The following is a 20,659-nucleotide window of genomic DNA, read 5'->3' on the forward strand; positions in this document are numbered from 1 at the left end:
TCATGTGCCTTTTACTGAGGAATGGCTTCCGTCTGGCCACTCTACCATAAAGGCCTGATTGGTGGAGTACGGCAGTTATGGTTGTCCTTCTCCACAGAGGAAGTCTGGAACTCTGTCAGAGTGACCATCGGGTTTGTGGGCACCTCCCTGACAAAGGCCTTTCTCCCCTGATTGCTCAGTTTGGCTGGGCGGCCAGCTCTAGGAAGAGTCTCGGTGGTTCCAAACTTATTCCATTTAAGAATCATGGAGGCCACTGTGTTCTTGGAGACCTTCAATGCTGCAGAAATATTTTGGTACCCTTCCCCAGATCTGTGCCTCGACACAATCCTGTCTCTGAGCTCTATGGACAATTCCTTCAATCTCATTGCTTGGTTTTTGCTCTGACATGCACTGTCAACTGTGGGACCTTTATATAGACCGGTGTTTGCCTTTCCAAATATTTTCAAATCAATTGAATTTACCACAGGTGGACTCCAATGAAATTGTAGCTACATCTCAAGTATGATCAATGGAAACAAGATGCACCTGAGCTCAATTTCGAGTCTCATAGCAAAGGGTCTGAATACTTATATAAATAAGGTATTTCTGTTTTTAATTTTTAATACATTTGCAAACATTTCTAAAAAACGTTTCTTCAGGTTCTGTGTGATCATTGTGTTTAGGGTTCAATTCCTACGGGGTCCAATACAAAAATGTATGCACTCGCTACTCTAAGTGGCTCCTTTTTGGGGTAACAGACATATACAACAAAATGTAAAATGTGGACCCAGATGATATAACTTAAAAGTAATAATTAAAACGCTTGTTTCCAAAGTGGTCCTCGACGGTAAAAATAATAACACATATAATGACTAAAAGACAAAAATACAAACAACCATAAATATGAATGAATTTATATTGACATTCTAGAAAGTGACACTATTCACTGCCCTTTTCCCTAACCTTAAAAAAAATATGTATTTTTAAAAGAATTTCACATTTGAACCTTAAAAAACAATCTATTCATTGCACATCATACCTATCATTCAAATACATACACATGACCAGCGGCTATTACGTGACTTTTTTCCATAGTACCGTAGCCTACCTGTGAAACGTTTCTTCCCGGTGAGGTCCAACTCATTGGAAGGGCTGTTGTTGAAGGGCCTGCTCTCTGGTTCAGGGGTGGGGGGTCTGGGGTGGTGGTGGTAGGGGGCAGGGTGGGGGGCAGGGTGGTTTGCCACAACATCTCATCTAGAAAACAAGGCAAACAAACAGCAAGTTAAGGCATGAACATCGCAGACTATATACATATACCATTGAATCCAATCTAAATGGGTGTGTTACATTTTGCTACATAGGACTAAACCTGTGTAATTGCCATGTAATAATCATGTAATAGCGCTGCAAAGGAGTGTGATCTTACTGGAAATGAGTGTGATCTCATTGGAAATTAATGTGATCTCATTGGAAATAAGTGTGATCTCACTGGAAATGGTTGTGATCTCACTGGAAATTAGTGTGATCTCACTGGAAATTAGTGTGATGTCATTGGAAATGAGTGTGATCTCATTGGAAATGAGTGTGATCTCACTGGAAATGAGTGTGATCTCACTGGAAATGAGTGTGATCTCATTGGAAATGAGTGTGTGTCACAACTTCCGCCAAAGTTGGTCCCTCTCCTTGTACGGGCGGCGTTCGGTGGTCGAAGTCATCGACCTTCTAGCCATCGCTGATCCACTTTTCATTTTCCATTGGTTTTGTCTTGTCTTCCATCACACCTGGTTCCAATCCCATCAATTACATGTTGTGTATTTAACCCTCTGTTCCCCCCATGTCCTTGTCGGTAATTGTTTCTTGTAGTGCTTATTCACGGTATGCTGGTATTTACCGGGTTTTGTTTGACCCATTTATTGTATTGTTCTGTTGATGGTGGTTTATGGATATTAAACCACACCGTTGTAAATCAGTTTTCGCTCTCCTGCCGCCAGTACGCACCTCACTACAGTGTGATCTCATTGGAAATGACCCAGACGGTTTTCCTTTCAAAAGACAACTTCTTCCATTATTTTTTCCATTCCTGGGGTACCAGATATTGTACATGATGCTCGTTTCGCAGTAGATTACTGTATGTTCATGGTTCTTTGAAAAATAAAAGGAGAGCCGCACACTCTAGGAGCTCAGATGCAATAATTGAATAATCTAATATCCAACGTTTTGACAGACAAGCTGTCTTCATCAGTGTATAAGCCTAACAGATGTGTAAGGATTAAGTCAGTGAGGTCAGTGAAATCAATGAGTTACTTCCAGCAGCACCAGTAGGTCTGGCCTGTGGAGTCCCAATGGACCTCTGCATGACATCATCATGTGCCTTAAACACAGCCTTGAGCCAATGCAATTTGTCCCACACGACTATTCTATAGCAAGCTAATAGGACTAGGTGCATACGAGCAATTGTTTTCTTATTGTGCTTAAACTATAACATCATAATGCTCACCAAACATAACATCATCACAGTTGCCCCATTCACTAAAACCAGTGACCATGCATTACCATAACATACCATAACATGACATAACATGACATGATATAACAGTCATCACACGCAGCAATATCAGAGAAGAACGATGCAGTAGAGCATGCCAGGGCATTCATTCTCTCTGGGTTAGAAATGCAGTTCACAGGCACTGTATAGTTGAGTTGAGTTGGCCAGATGAAACATCAGAGACACAGCCGACGATAGAAGGAGCCCCAACCCCAAACTAAACAAACACACAACTGACCGCAGCAAAAAAGCAAAGACCACAGGCAAGGAAACATGAGAGAAGAAAGTAAACAAACAGATGAACTGATAGATAAACATTGAAACAAGGCAGACCCAGCCCAGTGGCCTACTCAATAGCTAAAGGATAAGGCACCATGGCAACCGTACCCATGGAGTCCATTTCCATTCCTGAGGATTCCTCTGTAGGAAAAGCGTGACAGGCTATAGCATGACCACAAACCACACTATACACACACACACATACTGTACATACACGCGGATACAGGATCTTAATTTGAGCCAGTTTGCTACAGCAGGAAAATAATCCTGCAGCAACAGGAAATGTGAATTATGATGTGGATTATAATTTATCAACATTTTTGTAGGGGTAGATACATTTTTTGTTATGGCAAATGAAGTATGAAATGTCAAAGTGGGAATTACAAACTTTAAAAGCCTTTTTAAAACTCAAATACACTACAACTTGCAGCTGTGAAGGAAAATACTCTGCAACAAAAGAGTGATCAAATTAAGATCCTACATCTGTACACACACAGAAAAGGCACAGCCATATGCACCTATACACACGCTGTAACACTCCCTCTGTATTCAAGATACAGTGAAAAGCTGAAAGTAAACGGTGGGAAAAAGTGGTGTTTTGAGTTAACAAATAAGTATTTCCTTCTTTATTTGTTCTTAGTCATCTCAAATGTCTTGTCGTAAACTCAACACAACTGGGCATAGTTAGTCCATTATACTTTCAAAAGACTTACATTGCAAAGCATATTACTTATGGCTGTCTGTCTTTGAGTGTGTTTGTTACAATTTCCCCTACTAGAGCCCTATAAGATGTATTTGTCAGAATGTGAACTTTGTGTCATCCCTATGGAACACTTAGCCAGAAAACTGTGTGTTAGTGTGTGTTGATCGTGTGTCTTGTAGTGAGACAGCTGAGCTCAGGGAGTAGGTTTGGTAGGGGTTTAACCCAGCCCCAACGGATGTGGCTGGCCCTGGGTTCAAATACTATTCTAAATCATTTCAAATACCTTAATGGTGCTTGTCTGAGTTTACCTGGCCTATTGGCACCAATAAAATAGAACCAAAACTGCAAACCCTGCCAACTTCAGGCAAGCTAGGGCAAATGATCAAAGTATTTGAATGTTTTCAAATAGTATTTGAACCCAGGCCCTGATACGGTTCCAGTGTTCTCTGAAGACAAATCTCTCGATTGTGCCTGGCTAGATCTTGCAGGGTTCTCTGGCCACAGACAGGATGTACAAATAGTCAGCATGTTATGGAGATGGGTAAACAATAACAGCTCACAGACTAACTGATGTCAGAATCCCTTCTGATCCACTGCTTTAGCATGAATAGGCCGTTACAGACAACATGGGTCAGTTTCTCCACTCAACCTCCATTGAAAGTGCTTTTCAGCCCAGAAATAGGTTTAATCAGGGTCCGGGAAACTGGCCCTATCAGATACTGTGGAATATTGTTAGGGTACGATAAAGTGAGAGGGCATTACATATTTGGTCATTTGGCAAACACTCTTATTATCCAGACTTCAACTAAACTAGTTAGATTAATTTTATACTGTTCCTCTTCTTCTACTACTACTACTACTACTACGGCTACAACTACAACTACCACTACTACTACTACAACTACTGCTACTACTACTACTACTACTACTACTACTACTACAACTGCTACTACTGCTACTACTACTACAACTACTACAACTACCACCACTACTACTGGTACAACTACAACTACCACTGCTACTACTACTACAACTACTACTACTACTACTACTACTACTACAACTACTACTACAACTACTACTACAACTACTACTGCTACTCCTACTACAACTACTACTACTACTACTACTACTGTAGTAGTACTACTATTGTAGCTGCTACTACTACTACTAGTACTACTATTAGTAGCTGCTGCTACTACCACTACTACTAGTAGCTGCTGCTACTACCACTATTACTAGTAGCTGCTACTACTACTTCTACTAGTAGCTGCTGCTACTACTACTACTACTACTACTACTACTGGTAGCTGCTGCTACTAATACTACTACTACTACTACTACCACTACTACTACTATTGTAGCTGCTACTACTACTACTCGTACTACTATTAGTAGCTGCTACTACTACCACTATTACTAGTAGCTGCTACTACTACTACTACCACTACTACTACAACTAGTAGCTGCTGCTACTATTACCACTACTACTACAACAACTACTACTACTACTACTACTACTACTACAACTACTGCTACAACTACTACTACTTCTACTACTACTACTACTACTACTGCTACAACAACTACTACTACTACTACTACTACTACTACTACTACTAGCTGCTACTACTACTAATAATAATAAAACTACTACTACTAGCTGCTACTACTACTACTACTATTACAAGTAGCCACTACTACTACTACTACTACTGGTAGCTGCTGCTACTAATACTACTACTACTACAACTACTATTACTACTACCATTACTACTACTACTACTACTACTAGTCGCTGCTGTTACTACCACTATTACTAGTAGCTGCTACTACTACTACTACTACTACTGGTAGTTGCTGCTACTAATACTACTACTACTACAACTACTATTACTATTACCACTACTACTACTATTGTAGCTGCTACGATTACTACTAGTACTACTACTAGTAGCTGCTGCTACTACCACTATTACTAGTAGCTGCTACTACTACTACTAGTAGCTGCTGCTACGACCACTATTACTAGTAGCTGCTACTACTACTTCTACTACTACTAGTAGTAGCTGCTACTACCATTACTACTACTACTACTAGTAGCTGCTACAACTACTACTATTACTACTAGTACTAGTAGCTGTTACTACTATTACAAATACCACTACTACTAGTAGCTGCTACTACTACTATTACTACTCGTAGTAGGTGCTACTACTACTACTACTACTACTACTACTACTACTAGTAGCTGCTACTACTATTACTACTACCACTACTACTAGTATCTGCTACTACTATTACTACTATGTGTAGCTGCTACTACTACTACTACTAATAGCTGCTACTACTACTACTACTACTACTACTACTACGCTGCTGCTACTACTACTGTGACTACTACTACTACTAGCTGCTACTACTACTAGTAGCTGCAACTACTACTACTACTACTACTACTAGTAGCTGCTACTACTATTACTACTACCACTACTACTAGTATCTGCTACTACTATTACTACTATGTGTAGCTGCTACTACTACTACTACTAATAGCTGCTACTACTACTACTACTACTACTACTACTACGCTGCTGCTACTACTACTGTGACTACTACTACTACTAGCTGCTACTACTACTAGTAGCTGCAACTACTACTACTACTACTACTAATAGCTGCTACTACTACTACTACCACTACTACTAGTAGCTACTACTACTACTACTACTACTACTACTGCTGCTACTACTACTAGCTGCTACTACTACTACTACTACTACTACTACCACTACTACTAGTAGCTACTACTACTACTACTACTACTACTACTACTACTAGTAGTAGCTGCTACTACTATTACTACCACTACTACTTGTAGCTGCTACTACTACTACTAGTAGATGCTACTACTATTACTACTACTACTACTTGTAGCTGCTACTACTACTACTACTACTACTACTACTACTACTACTACTACTACTACTACTGCTACTACTACTACTACTACTACTACTACTACTACTACTAGTAGTAGCTGCTACTACTATTACTACCACTACTACTTGTAGCTGCTACTACTACTACTAGTAGATGCTACTACTATTACTACTACTACTACTAGTAGCTACTACTACTACTACCACTACTACTAGTAGCTACTACTACTACTACTACTACTACTGCTGCTACTACTACTAGCTGCTACTACTACTACTACTACTACTACTACCACTACTACTAGTAGCTACTACTACTACTACTACTACTACTACTAGTAGTAGCTGCTACTACTATTACTACCACTACTACTTGTAGCTGCTACTACTACTACTAGTAGATGCTACTACTATTACTACTACTACTACTTGTAGCTGCTACTACTACTACCACTACTACTAGTAGCTACTACTACTACTACTACTACTACTACTACTGCTGCTACTACTACTAGCTGCTAGCTACTACTACTACTACTACTACTACTACTACTACTACTACTACTACTACTACCACCACTACTACTAGTAGCTGCTACTACTACTACTACTACTACTACTACCTACTACTACAACTAGTAGCTGCTGCTACTATTACCACTACTACTACTTCTACTAGTAGCTGCTACTACTACTATTACAAGTAGCCACTGCTACTACTACTACTACTGGTAGCTGCTGCTACTAATACTACTACTACAACTACTATTACTACTACCACTACTACTACTAGTAGTAGCTGCTACTACTACTACTACTACTACTACTAGCCGCTGCTGCTACGACCACTATTACTAGTAGCTGCTACTACTACTACTATCACTACTACTACTACTACTACTACTACTACAACTGCTACTACTGCTACTACTACTACAACTACTGCTACTACTACTACTACTACTACAACTGCTACTACTGCTACTACTACTACAACTACTACAACTACCACCACTACTACTGGTACAACTACAACTACCACTGCTACTACTACTACAACTACTACTACTACTACAACTACTACTGCTACTCCTACTACAACTACTACTACTACTACTGTAGTAGTACTAATATTGTAGCTGCTACTACTACTACTAGTACTACTACTAGTAGCTGCTGCTACTACCACTACTACTAGTAGCTGCTGCTACTACCACTATTACTAGTAGCTGCTACTACTACTTCTACTAGTAGCTGCTGCTACTACTACTACTACTACTACTGGTAGCTGCTGCTACTAATACTACTACTACTACTACTACCACTACTACTACTATTGTAGCTGCTACTACTACTACTAGTACTACTACTAGTAGCTGCTGCTACTACCACTATTACTAGTAGCTGCTACTACTACTACTACCACTACTACTACAACTAGTAGCTGCTACTATTACCACTACTACTACAACAACTACTACTACTACTACTACAACTACTGCTACAACTACTACTACTTCTACTACTACTACTACTACTACTGCTACAACAACTACTACTACTACTACTACTACTACTACTAGCTGCTACTACTACTGTTAATAATAAAACTACTACTACTAGCTGCTACTACTACTATTACAAGTACCCACTACTACTACTACTACTACTGGTAGCTGCTGCTACTAATACTACTACTACTACAACTACTATTACTACTACCACTACTACTACTACTACTACTACTACTAGTCGCTGCTGTTACTACCACTATTACTAGTAGCTGCTACTACTACTACTACTACTACTGGTAGCTGCTGCTACTACTACTACTACTACTACTACTACCACTACTACTACTATTGTAGCTGCTACTACTACTACTAGTACTACTACTAGTAGCTGCTGCTACTACCACTATTACTAGTAGCTGCTACTACTACTACTACCACCACTACTACTAGTAGCTGCTGCTACGACCACTATTACTAGTAGCTGCTACTACTACTTCTACTACTACTAGTAGTAGCTGCTACTACCATTACTACTACTACTACTAGTAGCTGCTACTACTACTGTGACTACTACTACTACTAGCTGCTACTACTATTACAAATACCACTACTACTAGTAGCTGCTACTACTACTATTACTACTCGTAGTAGGTGCTACTACTACTACTACTACTACTACTAGTAGCTGCTACTACTATTACTACTACCACTACTACTAGTATCTGCTACTACTATTACTACTATGTGTAGCTGCTACTACTACTACTACTAATAGCTGCTACTACTACTACTACTACTACTACTACGCTGCTGCTACTACTACTGTGACTACTACTACTACTAGCTGCTACTACTACTAGTAGCTGCAACTACTACTACTACTACTACTAGTAGCTGCTACTACTACTACTACCACTACTACTAGTAGCTACTACTACTACTACTACTACTACTACTACTACTGCTGCTACTACTACTAGCTGCTACTACTACTACTACTACTACTACTACCACTACTACTAGTAGCTACTACTACTACTACTACTACTACTAGTAGCTGCTACTACTATTACTACCACTACTACTTGTAGCTGCTACTACTACTACTAGTAGATGCTACTACTATTACTACTACTACTACTTGTAGCTGCTACTACTACTACCACTACTACTAGTAGCTGCTACTACTATTACTACCACTACTACTACTACTAGTAGCTACTACTACTACTACTACTACTACTACTACTACTACTACTACTAGTAATAGCTGCTACTACTATTACTACCACTACTACTTGTAGCTGCTACTACTACTACTAGTAGATGCTACTACTATTACTACTACTACTACTTGTAGCTGCTACTACTACTACCACTACTACTAGTAGCTACTAGTAGCTACTACTACTACTACTACTACTACTACTACTACTGCTGCTACTACTACTAGCTGCTACTACTACTACTACTACTACTACTACCACCACTACTACTAGTAGCTACTACTACTACTACTACTACTACTACTACCTACTACTACAACTAGTAGCTGCTGCTACTATTACCACTACTACTACTTCTACTAGTAGCTGCTACTACTACTATTACAAGTAGCCACTGCTACTACTACTACTACTGGTAGCTGCTGCTACTAATACTACTACTACAACTACTATTACTACTACCACTACTACTACTAGTAGTAGCTGCTACTGCTACTACTACTACTACTAGTCGCTGATGCTACTACCACTATTACTAGTAGCTGCTACTACTACTACTACCACTACTACTAGTAGCTGCTGCTACTACCACTATAAATAGTAGCTGCTACTACTACTTCTACTAGTAGCTGCTGCTACTACTACTACTACTACTACCACTACTACTACTATTGTAGCTGCTGCTACTACTACTACTAGTACTACTACTAGTAGCTGCTGCTACTACCACTATTACTAGTAGCTGCTACTACTACTACTACTACCACTACTACTAGTAGCTGCAACTACTACTACTACTACTACTAGTAGCTGCTACTACTACTACTACCACTACTACTAGTAGCTACTACTACTACTACTACTACTACTACTACTGCTGCTACTACTACTACTACTACTACTACTACTACTACCACTACTACTAGTAGCTACTACTACTACTACTACTACTACTACTAGTAGTAGCTGCTACTACTATTACTACCACTACTACTTGTAGCTGCTACTACTACTACTAGTAGATGCTACTACTATTACTACTACTACTACTTGTAGCTGCTACTACTACTACCACTACTACTAGTAGCTACTACTACTACTACTACTACTACTACTACTACTGCTGCTGCTACTACTACTAGCTGCTACTACTACTACTACTACTACTACTACTACTACTACTACCACCACTACTAGTAGTAGCTACTACTACTACTACTACTACTACTACTACTACTACTACTACTAGTAGCTGCTACTACTATTACTACCACTACTACTTGTAGCTGCTACTACTACTACTAGTAGATGCTACTACTATTACTACTACTACTACTTGTAGCTGCTACTACTACTACCACTACTACTAGTAGCTGCTACTACTATTACTACCACTACTACTTGTAGCTGCTGCTACTACTACTACTACTACTACTACTACTACTACTACTACTACTAGCTGCTACTATTACTACTACTGCTAATAGTTAGTTCTACTACTACTACTACTACTAGTAGCTGCTGCTACTACTACTACTACTACTATTACTACTACTTCTACTACCACTTCTAGTACTACTATAGCTACTACTACTACTATTACTACTACTACTACTACTACTACTACTACTACTACTATTATTATGATACTACTAGTAATCTGACAATACATACAGAAGCGTTAGTCAGCGTTAGTCAGACTCACCTTCAGGATAACAGTCCAGGACACCATCAGCATCCAGCATTGGAAATCCATTCTCATCCCTGATTAAAAACATTCCTGGAGGACAAGATGGGAACACCAGCATGGTCGTGGTCTCCTCTGTGGTCATTTCAGTGGTGGTTGGGAGCGTGGTTGGTTCAGGTGTGGTCGTAGTAGGAGGTCTGGTTGTGGTTGTGGTTGTGGTTGTGGTTGTGGTTGTGGTTGTGGTCCTGGGTTTAGGCCGGTCCAGGCCAATGACGGGTTTGCCACCCACGGTCAGGAACTTGTCTTTGGGGTTGACCAATGGTTGGCTCTCCCGACCATGACCGAACAGAGCCTGACCCTCCTGGTTCACTAATGGGCTGCCCTGGTGGTCTAGTAGGGGAGAACAAACAATCAATGATCTATAACCATTTGAGAAACAAAACAGTTAGATTTTGTGCTGTAAGTGTGATATATCCCTTTCTCCGTAATAAATAAGGGGAATGAGAAGTCTTGACATACCAACACATTTACAAAGCTCTTAGGAAAGTAGACCTGCAATACTCATAGAAACGGAGTTCAATAAGAGAAGGTATCAGTATACAGTGTCTCACCAAAGATGGTGCGTCCATCCTCTCCCAGCACCACCCTCCTGGGTCGGCCCTGAGAGTCCTGGAGAACCATGCCATTCTCGTTCATCAGGACCCCCTCATCCAAGTCCACCACCTGAAGAAAACAACACATACACACCACAGTGTTGAAGACAAGACTCATACTATCATAGGGAACATTACCAAAAAAAGTCTGCATAATGGTTATCATTGCAGGTGAAAAGTCCTTTCAATCCCCTTGTAACTTTGGAATTGAGACACAGACACACATACCCATTTGGCTCCATCAGGCCCAGTGATGTACCTTCGTCCATTAGGTTTTGTGTTGTCATTAGGTGTGCTGGACTCTTTGTCACTGGTCACTGTGAGATTGGGGCGGCCATTTTTACCGTTACCGTTTCCGTAGCCAGGCTTGAGGCCTCCACTGGGGGTTTTGCCCCTGACGAAGGGGTCTGACCGACTGGGGTAGCGCATCCTCATCCCCTGCCCCCCCAAAGAGTCTCTGGATGAGGAGGAGGAGGAGTCCTGAGACCCCTGGGAACCCTCACTAGAGGAGGTCTGTCTGAGGGAGGGGAGAGAGAGGGAAGGGGGGGAGCCTCCAGTGCTAACACTAGTGGCCCCGTTAACCCTGTGGTCTGGCTGTGGCAGACTAGAGGAGGAAGAGGAGGAAGAGGAAGGGGATGTGTCTGGGTTAGAGGAATCTAACTGTGTGCTCTGTGCTGGTTGTGCTCTAAAGGGGAACCTAGAAGCCGTCTGCCTGTTTGTGAGTAGGGGGGATCTCACCCTCCCGTTGGGACCTAAAATGGGACGTCGGGGGAACGTAGAACTGGGGATTAAACCGGGTCTGGTTCTACCAAGCTTGGGGTCCACATTCACGTTATCCCCACTCTGGGACACCCTGCGGGGGGTACTGGGGGCTGAGGTAGTGGTAGTGGTGGTAGTGGTGGTAGTAGTTTTGGGGACAGGGGTTGGGTCTGTGACTTTCTCATAGATCTCCTTACTCCCCTCGTAGAGATAGTCCTCCTCATGGTCATTACTGCTGTCCTCCCTGATGCTGCTTCCTCTGTGGACTGGCTCACTGGAGTCTCTACGACCACTAGAGGAGGGGTTGGAGGAGGAAGAGGAGGTGATGGGATTCCTAGATCCACCTAGAACTGCATTCCTGTTGGGCAGAGAGGGTTTAGGTGACCCCGCCCTCTCCCCGTTCTTTAATGGGTAGAGGGTGGAGGAGGTTTTAACATCTTCACTGGTCTTCTGCAATGCTGAGGTCCTCGATTCCCCTGAGGCTCCTGCTGCCCCCGTAGCTCCTGCTGCCCCCAATGCAACTGTCCTGGAGGGGGTTCCTCTAAGGAGGGGTCTCCCTGCCCCAACGGAGGACGAGGAGGTAGTCCTGCTCCAGGGAACCCTCCCGTCCGCCCGGGGGGAGGAGGCCCTGCTACTGCTCCCCGTCCCTGTTCCAAACCTGCTCTGGTGACGGTTCCCAAAGGGGTTAATTCTGGAGGGAGGGGGAGCTGGGGTGTTGTAGTTGTTCTCCCCCCTCGCTCTCTCCTCTCTCCTGTCTCCCCTCCCTCCCTCCTCTCTCCTGTCTCCCCTCCCTCCCTCCTCTCTCCTGTCTCCCCTCCCTTCCTCCTCTCTCCTGTCTCCCCTCTCACCCTCCTCTCTCCTGTCTCCCCTCCCTTCCTCCTCTCTCCTGTCTTCCCTCTCACCCTCCTCTCTCCTTTCTCCCCTCCCTTCCTCCTCTCTCCTGTCTCCCCTCTCACTCTCCTCTCTCCTGTCTCCCCTCCCTCCCTCCTCTCTCCTCTCTCCCATCCCTTCCTCCTCTCTCCTGTCTCCCCTCCCTCCCTCCTCTCTCCTGTCTCCCCTCCCTCCCTCCTCTCTCCTGTCTCCCCTCCCTTCCTCCTCTCTCCTGACTCCCCTCCCTTCCTCCTCTGTCCTGTCTCCCCTCCCTCCCTCCTCTCTCCTGTCTCCCTTCTCAACCTCCTCTCTCCTATCTCCCCTCTCACCCTCCTCTCTCCTGTCTCCCCTCCCACCCACCTCTCTCCTGTCTCCCCTCCCTCCCTCCTCTCTCCTGTCTCCCCTCACTCTCTCCTCTCTCCTGTCCTCTCTCCCTCTCTCCTCTCTCCTGTCTCCCCTCCCTTCCTCCTCTCTCCTGTTCTCTCTCCCTCTCTCCTCTTTCCTGTCCTCTCTTGCGTCCTCCTCTGAGGGATGTGTAGAGGATATGGTCTGGGAATTGAAAGTGGGTTCTTCTTCTTTTGTGGCCTTTGTGTCTGTGTTTTTGTAGTCGTTGTGGTCATTTTTCTCCTGGTGGTGTATTGAGTCCTGCGCGTTAGGAGTATGTGAGCCGTGAGTGTGTGACGTTTCAGGAATCTTGCCTCCGGTCGATGTTGAGGCTGACCCAGGTTTGCGGAGTCCAGTCAGAACTCGGCCATTTGGATTCCCTCGAGACAGGATCCCGGGTTTCCTCCTGCCATAACCATATCCACGACCTGGCAGAGCAGGACCCCTACCCACAGAAGGTGCCTCGGCCTCGGGCTCTGAGATGGCTTGCTCTGGGGTGGAGGGGGAGGGTTTGGTTTCTGTGACACTGGGCTGGTCATAGGTGTTTTTACCCTCGGCGTAGTTGGTGACCGCATCGTCTTTCCTGATGGCTGCTGACTCCTGGCTGTGGGATGGGCTGGAGGACAAAGAGGAGGAGGAGGCACTGTCCATTTCTGCATCCTGTGTCTTCGGCTGGAACACTGACCCTAAGCCAGATGTCCGGGAGAATTGCCGTCGACCAGAGTTGATGCGTCTACCGGAGAGAGGTTTGCGGAGAGGGTAGGAGGGTTTGGATGATGATGAGGAGCCCTCTGATGAGGGAACCTCTGTTTTGAGGCTGGGGCTAGAGGGCTCATCTACAGCTGGATCTTTCCCTCTCCCTCTGCCATGGCTCCTGTCCTCCTCCTCAGGTTCAGAAGGAACACCGTTGTTCTGAGTCAATGCTTCTTTCTTCTCCTCCAGAGCCTCGTTGGTGAGCCTCACCTTCTTCTGTTCTTCTGGATTGGGTTCTGTTGTTTTGTACTCCTCCTCCTGCTCATCCTCTGTTTCTGTCTCTCTCCCCTTATCTCTGGCTGAAGAGGTACCGCCTCCTAGTTGCTGATTGGTCGCCCCCTTCCTGACCGTGCCCCTCACATCTGAGAAGATGCTGTGATAGGAGCGTGTCTGGGTGAGTGGGCGTGTCCGTCTGGTGGCAGAGGATGTGGTCTGGGTGGGTGTGGTCAGCTGTTCGGTCACAGCGTCTAATTGGATGTCGGTGTCATCGTCATGGTAACTGTCCTGTTCGGTGGTCCGAGAAGGTGTGTGGCTGGTTCTACGGCCTCCTTGGCCCTTGGAGTGATGAGTTGGCGGGGAGGCAGCGCTGTTGGCTGACAAGTAAGATGGAGTATTAGTTAAGTGTACAAACCATTAGGACATTAGAAATGCAACTATCAACACACACACATGCGGAAATGCACTCACACACACACACACACACACACACACACACACACACACACACACACACACACACACACACACACACACACACACACACACACACACACAGAGTAGATGGGCTTACTGGTGCCACGAGGCACGGCCACACTGAAGGCTTTGGTTTGAGGGCCCTGGCCCCTCCTGTTGGTGGCCCTGATCTTGAAGATGTAACGGTCCCCAGGCTGGAGGCCGTCTACGATGGCTGAGGTGATGCTGCCGCGGTATGTCACTGACTTCATCCCAAAGGGTTTCATGGCAGGAGCATAGGACATGATGTACTCTGAGCGGAGGAGTACCAGGATCATTACATAGCACCAACAATGTATGTGTTTCATAAAACTCAATCAATAAATTGATGTATAATGTGGTTTAGAATTGATGGATTGATTAAGTATTTAGGTGGGGCTTTGATTGATCAATTGAATAACTGATGGATTCATATTGATCAATTAGTTGACTGTTTGACTGTTTATTTGTCAACACATATTTGACGAGAGATACAGATGTACACAGCAGGAAATGCCAAGTTGTAGCGTATTAAACATTTTAAAGTTTGTCATTTCCACTTGTAAGTGTCATACCTGATTTGCTATCACAAAAAATGTATCAACCACTTCAACAATGTCCATTAGTTATAATCCACGCAATAATTCACATTTCCTGTTGCTGCAGGATTATTTTCCTGCTGGGAGAAACTGGTGAAATGTAGATCCTACATCTGTACAGTGAAATCATCTACTGAAGGATCAGAGAGGAGTGTCATGCTCTGACCACGTATCCTCCCATTGGGTTCCTCAGGAGGGTCCCAGGTCGCCGTGACGGCGGTTCCCTTCCCTCTCAGCGCCTTCACGTGAAAGTTCTCTGGAGGACCGGAGGGAGCTGAGCAGCACAGAGGACAAAAGGGATAAGAAGGAATGCGTACCGAGAGAGAAGACAGGAGAAGAGAAGAAGGAGAAGTGGCTACTTGTACAGTAACAGTACTGTAGTTCCTGCCAATAGGCTTCAAATAGGGAAAAACTAATGTAAAGTTTGCTATACGAACACACCCCGGAGATCCTCTAAGGAAATTTAGACTAGAGCTCCAAGCAGCAGTCAGCTAGGCTGTATGAATGCTACAATATGAATGTTACACTCATGACAGAATATACTGTATGACACCAGTATACAGGATCAGTTAAGGGAGGATTGGAGTGATATACACCAACTGTGCTGAATTATGACATAAAGCAATGAGATGGAAATCACAAACTGGCAGAGGTTTTCATGAAGGTATTTTATTGGGGTCCCCATTGGCTGTTCCAAATGCAGCAGCTACTCTTCCTGGGATCCAGACAACATGACATAATACAGAACAGCTCAAGGACAGAACTACATACATTTAAAAGGCCTACATATCAATACATACATATTCTATCTAGGTCCAATAGGGGAGAGGCGTTGTGCCGTGAGGTGTTGCTTCATCTGGTTTTGAAACCAGGTTTGCTGTTTATTTGAGATGGAAGGAAGTTCGGGCTTTATATAATACTGTACGCTTTCTTGAATTTGTTCTGGATGTGGGGACTGTTTAAAGACCCCTGGTGCCATGTCTGGTGGGGTAAGTGTGTGTGTCAGAGCTGTGTGTACGTTGACTATGCAAACAATTTGGGATTTCCAACACTTTAATGTTTCTTATAAAAAGAAGAAGTGATGCAGTCAGTCTCTCCTCAACTCTTAGCCAAGAGAGACTGGCATGCATAGTATTTATATCAGCCTTTTGATTACAATGAAGAGCAAAATGTGTTCTGAGCCAGCTGCAGCTTAACTAGGTCTTTCCTTGCAGCACTGGACCACACGACTGGTCAATAATCAAGATAAGACAAAACTAGAGCCTGTATGACTTGCTGTTTGGAGTGTGGTGTCAAAAAAGCAGAGCATCTTTTTATTATGGTCCAGTCCTCTCCCCATCTTTACAACCATTGAATCTATACGTTTTGACCATTACAGTTTACAGTCTAAGGTAAGGAGGGATTGAATGGAACAATCTGTATTAAATATGAATCAACGCCAAAACCTATGATTTACCCTTAAATATTTCATTGTATGACTCACGTGACTCTTTGAAAATGTAAATAAAGGAAAATAGCAGCTTTAATCAAGAAAATACAATTTTCCCTCTTAAAGGGGCAATCTTATATAAACCCATTGATTCTTGAATGTAATTTATAAATGCCTCATGAGCTTATTTCAACTGTCATACAACATCAGAAAACAAAATATAACATTGTTTTACTCCAATGTTTGTAAACAAAGTACATGTAAATAAACACTGTAAAGCCTCATAACGTGGTTCAAACTATAATGTTGATATCATGGATGGTCAGTCTATAGTCTGTCTGTTAATCTGAGAGTGGTTACCTCTCCGCAGCCACATCACTAATCCCTTTACCAAAACAGTCGCTTTTGTATTGCTTGAAATGTAGATTTCAACTTTAATAGATGGGAAATGACATTGAAGACTTGGGGTTATCCTTTCTTTTCAGACAGGAAGTAAGACAACCTACCCGATTCTGGGGTCCTCTGGAACACAGATGTGCTCCACTTGCCATGGTTGTCTCTCTTGGAGATGCGGACAGAAAACTCGTACATCCTGTCAGCTGACAGGGTATCTATCAGCTGCCTCCTCTGGTTGGTCTCCTTGTACTCCCATCGAGCAGACTCACCCTTCTCCCTGTACTTCACTGTGTAGTGTCTGGAGAGGAGGAAATGGATTATATGACTTATCTCTCTCTCTCTTTCTCACAGACACACAAAAACACACACACTCTCTCACCTGGAGTCCCCAGGGAGGACCTTCTCCATCTCGATGGACGGGTCCACCCAGCTGATGAGTACAGACTGAGGGGACATGACCCTCACGCTGATGTCTTTGGCCTCATGCTCCTCAGGCTCTGCATGGGGGATACACAACACACAACATGGTCTGGAGGTATGCAGGTCTAAGCACAATTAACTGAAAATAAGTTACTATACTCTTAGAAAAAAGGTTCTATCTAGAACCTAAAAGGGTTCTTTGGCTGTCCCCATAGGAGAACCCTTTGAATAATATTTTTTAGGTTCCAGGTAGAACCCTTTCCACAGAGGTTCTACCTGGAACCAAAAAGGGTTCTCATATGGGGACAGACGAAGAACCCCTGCTGTACTCCCTCTTCACTCATGACTGCAAGGCTAGGCCTTGTTGCCCGATAACACAACAGTTGTAGGCCTGATCACCGACAACGACGAGACAGCCTAAAGGGAAGAGGTCAGAGACCTAGACGTGTGGTGCCAGGACAACAACCTCTCCCTTAACGTGATCAAGACAAAGGAGATGATTGTGGACTACAGGAAAAAGAGCACCGAGCATGTCCCCATTCTCATTGACGGGGCTGTAGTGGAGCAGGTTGAGAGCTTCAAGTTCCTTGGTGTCCACATCACCAACAAACTAAGATGGTCCAGATGTGAAGAGGGCATGACAAAACCTATTCCCCCTCAGGAGACTGAAAAGATTTGTCAGCTGCACCATTGAGAGCATCCTGACTGGTTGCATCACTGCCTGGTATGGCAACTGTGAGGGTAGTGCAGAGGGTAGTGCGAACGGCCCAGTACATCACTGGGGCCAAGCTTTCTGCCATCCAGGGCCTCTATATATGTCAGAGGAAGGCCCTAAAAATTGTCAAAGATTCCAGCCACCCTTGTCATAGAGTGTGGCAAGCGGTACCGGAGCGCCAAGTCTAGGACCAAAAGGCTCCTGAACATCTAGTCAAATGGCTACCCAGACTATTTGCATGTCCCCCCCATCTCTCCCCCTCTTTACACCTCTGCTACTCTCTGTTGTCATCTAAGCATAGTCACTTTAATAACTCTACCTACATGTACATACTACTTCAACTGACCAGTACATCCCTGTATATAGTCTCGGTATTGTTAGTTACTGCTGCTCTAAAATCCGTATTTTTTAAAACTGCACTGTTGTTTAGGGGCTCGTAAGTAAGCATTTTACTGTAAGAATACCTGTTGTTTTCGACACATGTGACTAATACAATTTGATTTGATTTGATTGGAACCCTTTTTTCTAAGCGTGTGCATTACTGAAATGTAGTCTGTTTTTACATTGCTATATGAGGAGAGGTGTTGAAATGGTGTAAAACTCTAAAAAGTGTGTTGTGTCATGTGGTTTGAGTGTTGTAATAATATAAGATAATAATGTAATAATACAATACAATATACATTTGTAATAATATAATAATGTATTAATTAAATATAATAATGTAGCAATATAATAATGTCATATTATAATAATGTAACAACACCATATAGCAATATAATCATGTAATAATATAAATAATATAATATAATCATGTAATAATATAATAATGTAATAATACAATATAATAATATGATCATGTAATAATATAATATAAAAATGTAATAATACCATGTAATAATATAATCACATAATAATGTTATAATGTAATAATATAATATAATCATGTAATAATATAATCATGTAATAATGTTATAATACAATATAATAATATAATAATGTAACAATATAATAATGTATTAATTAAATATAATAATGTAGCAATGTAATAATGTCATATTATAATAATGTAACAACACCATATAGCAATATAATCATGTAATAATATAAATAATATAATATAATCATGTAATAATATAATAATGTAATAACACAATATAATAATATGATCATGTAATAATATAATAATGTAATAATATAATAATGTAATAATACCATGTAATAATATAATCACATAATAATGTTATAATACAATATAATAACGTAATAATATAATATAATCATGTAATAATATAATCATGTAATAATGTTATAATACAATATAATAATATAATAATGTAACAATATAATAATGTAATATTATAATAATGTAACAACACCATACAGCAATATAATTATGTAATAATATAAATAATATAATATAATCATGTAATAATACAATATAATAATATGATCATGTCATAATGTGATAATGGAATAATACCATATAATAATATAATCACGTAATAATGTTATAATACAATATAATAATGTAATAATGTAACAATATAATTATGTAATAATATAATAATGTTATAATACCATACAATAATATAATCATGTAATAATGTTATAATACAATATAATAATGTAATAATGTAACAATATAATTATGTAATAATATAATAATGTTATAATACCATACAATAATATAATCATGTAATAATGTTATAATACAATATAATAATATAATAATGTAACAATATAATCATGTAATAATATAATCATGTAATAATATAATCATGTAATAATATAATCATGTAATAATATAATCATGTAATAATGTTATAATACAATATAATAATGTAATCATATAATAATGTAATAATATAATAATATAATGTACTAATATAAATTATATAATATAATCATGTAATAATACAATCTAATAATATGATCATGTAATAATATAATAATGAAATAATATAATAATATAATAATGTAATAATACAATATAATAATGTAATAATGTTATAATACAATATAATAACGTAATCATATAATAATGTAATAATATAATAATGTAATAATATAATATAATCAAGTAATAATACAATAT

At 41.4% G+C, this 20,659-nt stretch overlaps 1 protein-coding gene across 1 annotated transcript in view; it reads right to left on the minus strand.

Moving 5' to 3' along the window:
- LOC112217378 (fibronectin type III domain-containing protein 1) overlaps window positions 1-20,659 on the minus strand; it is a 121,013-nt gene that overhangs the window by 29,034 nt on the left and 71,320 nt on the right. Inside the window, exons 7-15 of the mRNA XM_042300509.1 lie at window positions 17,809-17,926; window positions 17,540-17,727; window positions 15,771-15,878; window positions 15,085-15,279; window positions 13,566-14,887; window positions 11,757-13,094; window positions 11,487-11,598; window positions 10,894-11,265; window positions 1,088-1,231 (exon numbers count right to left, since the gene is read on the minus strand). Of these exons, the coding sequence (XP_042156443.1) occupies window positions 1,088-1,231; window positions 10,894-11,265; window positions 11,487-11,598; window positions 11,757-13,094; window positions 13,566-14,887; window positions 15,085-15,279; window positions 15,771-15,878; window positions 17,540-17,727; window positions 17,809-17,926 (3,897 nt within the window). The remainder of the gene's footprint in view (window positions 1-1,087; window positions 1,232-10,893; window positions 11,266-11,486; window positions 11,599-11,756; window positions 13,095-13,565; window positions 14,888-15,084; window positions 15,280-15,770; window positions 15,879-17,539; window positions 17,728-17,808; window positions 17,927-20,659) is intronic.

Source organism: Oncorhynchus tshawytscha, linkage group LG18 (assembly GCF_018296145.1).
Source record: "Oncorhynchus tshawytscha isolate Ot180627B linkage group LG18, Otsh_v2.0, whole genome shotgun sequence".
Classification (NCBI taxonomy): Eukaryota; Metazoa; Chordata; class Actinopteri; order Salmoniformes; family Salmonidae; genus Oncorhynchus; species Oncorhynchus tshawytscha.